The sequence below is a fragment of the Drosophila guanche genome, unplaced genomic scaffold (genome assembly GCF_900245975.1).
Source record: "Drosophila guanche unplaced genomic scaffold, DGUA_6, whole genome shotgun sequence".
Lineage (NCBI taxonomy): Eukaryota > Metazoa > Arthropoda > Insecta > Diptera > Drosophilidae > Drosophila > Drosophila guanche.
This window is the reverse complement of record NW_022996619.1, coordinates 1-2,756: the sequence shown is the minus strand read 5'-3', so window position 1 is coordinate 2,756 and position 2,756 is coordinate 1. Positions and strand designations below refer to the sequence as shown.

Below are 2,756 nucleotides of genomic sequence, written 5' to 3'. Positions count from 1 at the left end.
TGTTAAAAAAGGACAGACCTAAAAGAAATCGTAAAGGATGGAAGAACAGGCGAAACAAATAGAAAATTACTAACAAGTTAATACATACATATATATGTGCAAATATGCATATTAAATATTCAAAAATAATTGCAATGTCCGATCGACACGTACACAACCCACCCCAATAAAAATTAAATTCGTCGTTTATTTCTTGCGGTTTAAGATTGTGTCTTTTGTGTGTTTCTCTATTCTGTATGAGTTCTGCAGATTTCCAAAATAACCATGAACATGATAATACTATTCGGACTCCTGTCTGGACTCGGCAAAACTGTTAAAGACACTTCTCTGGCTCCTCTCTGACACTCACTCTCTGGTCCGCCCATCAGTTAGATCCTCTAAATATCTCGAAGCATCTGCGGGCTGGTTGCCCATTTTTGGTGTTCTTTTGGGTCCTTTTCTTTTCCGTCTGCACGTTGGTGATGTCTTTCAGTGGCTCTCGTTCAATTTTTTCAGTTTGTTCTCTGTTCTTTGTATATTGTATTTCTGTATTGAACTGTACAGTTTTTAGAGTGAGTGAGAGACAAGTTAGTCAGTCTGGTGAGTCCTTGTTCAAGGCATACTATAAGCAATCCTTAAAGATGGAAAAGAGGCTTCGCAATGGAAGCTTTATCTCTCCCAGCAATAGAAAAAAAAAAGAACGAGAAGGGACGTGTGAGACGCTTCTTTCTCGTCACAACCTTTATACCCGGCACTCAGTACTACATCTGCACCTTAGCGGTTATTCGCGAAATTTTACTTTTTTTCTTCATCTGTCATCTACATCTACAACACTTCTCATAACATCACGCTCCTTTAGCTCACCCTCCTCCCCATGATCCACACACTGTAGAGGCAGAGGCCGCACACTGGGCGAAGCAGAGTGTGAATGAGAGAATGTGCAAAAAACAAATAAAAGGACTCCCTGCCCCACCCAAATCTTTGACGTTTTAAACATGAAGTAAGACCGAAATTATTACTAGGTTAGCCTAGGGTTACCACTAGCCTATCTATACCTAAGTATAGATATATATATAGATATATAGACTATCTATAGTAAGTGATGCCTTACCGTAAAAATCAAAAGAAAATAGAATTTTTAAAATCAAAACCCTCAACGCTCTTTAGCGGGGTCGGAAGGAAGTCTGGATGCAAAATTTGGTGGCTCTAGCTTTTATAGTCTCTGAGATCCAGGCGCTCAACAAGACGGACGGACAGACGGACGGACAGACGGACGGTCCGACAGACATGGAATATATATACTTTATGGGGTCGGAAACGATTCCTTCTGTGTGTTACATACATTCACTTTGTGCACAAATTGTGCACACCCTATTTACTCTTCGAGTACCGGGCATAAAAACAATCGCCAGCAAGTGGATCACTTGGTCAGGCGGCCAGTGGCCCCGGAAACCCTGTCGCAACCCTATCGATAGAAAGCACGCAGTGAGTACTTCACAACAACCACGCTAGATGGCGCCTTGTGTTCTTTATTCAAATTTCTGTTACAAAACCAATAGGAATGATTTCTGTTTGCTTCCTTGGATAATTCAAGTTATTTAAGGAGTTCCTCTTTTTGAGATGGTGTCATGGCGTCCAATTTCAAACGAACCGCTTCGTGAGCCGTCGCCTTTACGTGAGCCATGCGTCCTTCATAATCAGGTATAATTTCCACGACCTTTTCGAAGGTCCTCTGTGTCGCTCTGCGGATCGATGGGCATTCGGTGAAGCAGGACATTGCGTTCTGCAGCATTCGGTGTAACTTAGTCAGAAACCAGTCCCAGCCCTTAAACTGCTCGCCCGCCAGCATCTTCTCCAGTATGTCCCAATCCAGAGGCTCATCATGGAAGTCATTATCTAGATTTTCTCCATAATGCATCCAGATCGACGAGATGTTGAATGGCCAAGAGTTCGCACAACAACGTAGAGCCTTGATCAGGGTCTGGCTGTATGTGCGCTCGATCTTCAGATTTAAAGGCATCAGGATAGCCGTTATGCTGAGTCGATCAAGGACTGGTTCGACTGGGAGTGGGTCGATTTTCACTTGAGTTCCGTAGTTGTTAAGAAGGTTTGGGGGTCGCTGAAGCTCTGGAAATTCGTGCGAGATAACAGCATTTTTATCGGCGTCAGCTCGGGTCAGACTTCGCGACCCTGGAGGTCGGCCACGACCACGACGGGCCGGTGTCACGGGCGTGAACTGTTTGCCATGGTGCCGATTCGGATGTAGATTGGGAACGGCCTCAAATGAAGGCAGTGGATCGTCTGCCTTTGGCTGATTTCCATTCTTGATTTCCACCTTGGTATTCATTGGAATGACAGCCTTTTCCTGGCGCGGGGTCTTCGGCAATGGAGAAGTTTTTGAAATGGCTGCCTTCCACGGACGCCTGGTCTTGGCCTCAGCCCTACACTCATTGTGCAATTCCTGCTGCATTTTCGCCATGCGCAGCCAAAAGCACTCGCACAGGTTGACAGCAGCTTTAAACACGGGCGAGTCCGGACTGTTGTAGACTCTGCAGTTTTCGAAAATCAATAGAATGTCTTCCAGGACGTCTGCACCGCCCCAGTAGTATGTGTACTCAAATCTTTTCTTGATTGTGTTCAAGTCCATGGGGTTTGCGATTTTTTCGTGGTAGTCCCTGATCTTCAGCTTCACAGCATCGACAGGATGGCGAAAGTGCAGCGAGGAAGGGTTGCGCGACAACGCATTCACAGCGGTTCTCAGTTTTAACAAGAAATTG

At 45.0% G+C, this 2,756-nt stretch overlaps 1 protein-coding gene across 1 annotated transcript; it reads right to left on the bottom strand.

Annotated features, from left to right (window-relative positions):
• Positions 1-1,573: 1,573 nt before the first annotated feature.
• Positions 1,574-2,626, bottom strand: LOC117591698 (bromodomain testis-specific protein-like). Its single transcript, XM_034285022.1, has one exon. The coding sequence runs from the start codon at positions 2,624-2,626 to the stop codon at positions 1,574-1,576; it is 1,053 nt and encodes a 350-aa protein (XP_034140913.1).
• Between the last annotated feature and the right edge of the window lie 130 nt (positions 2,627-2,756).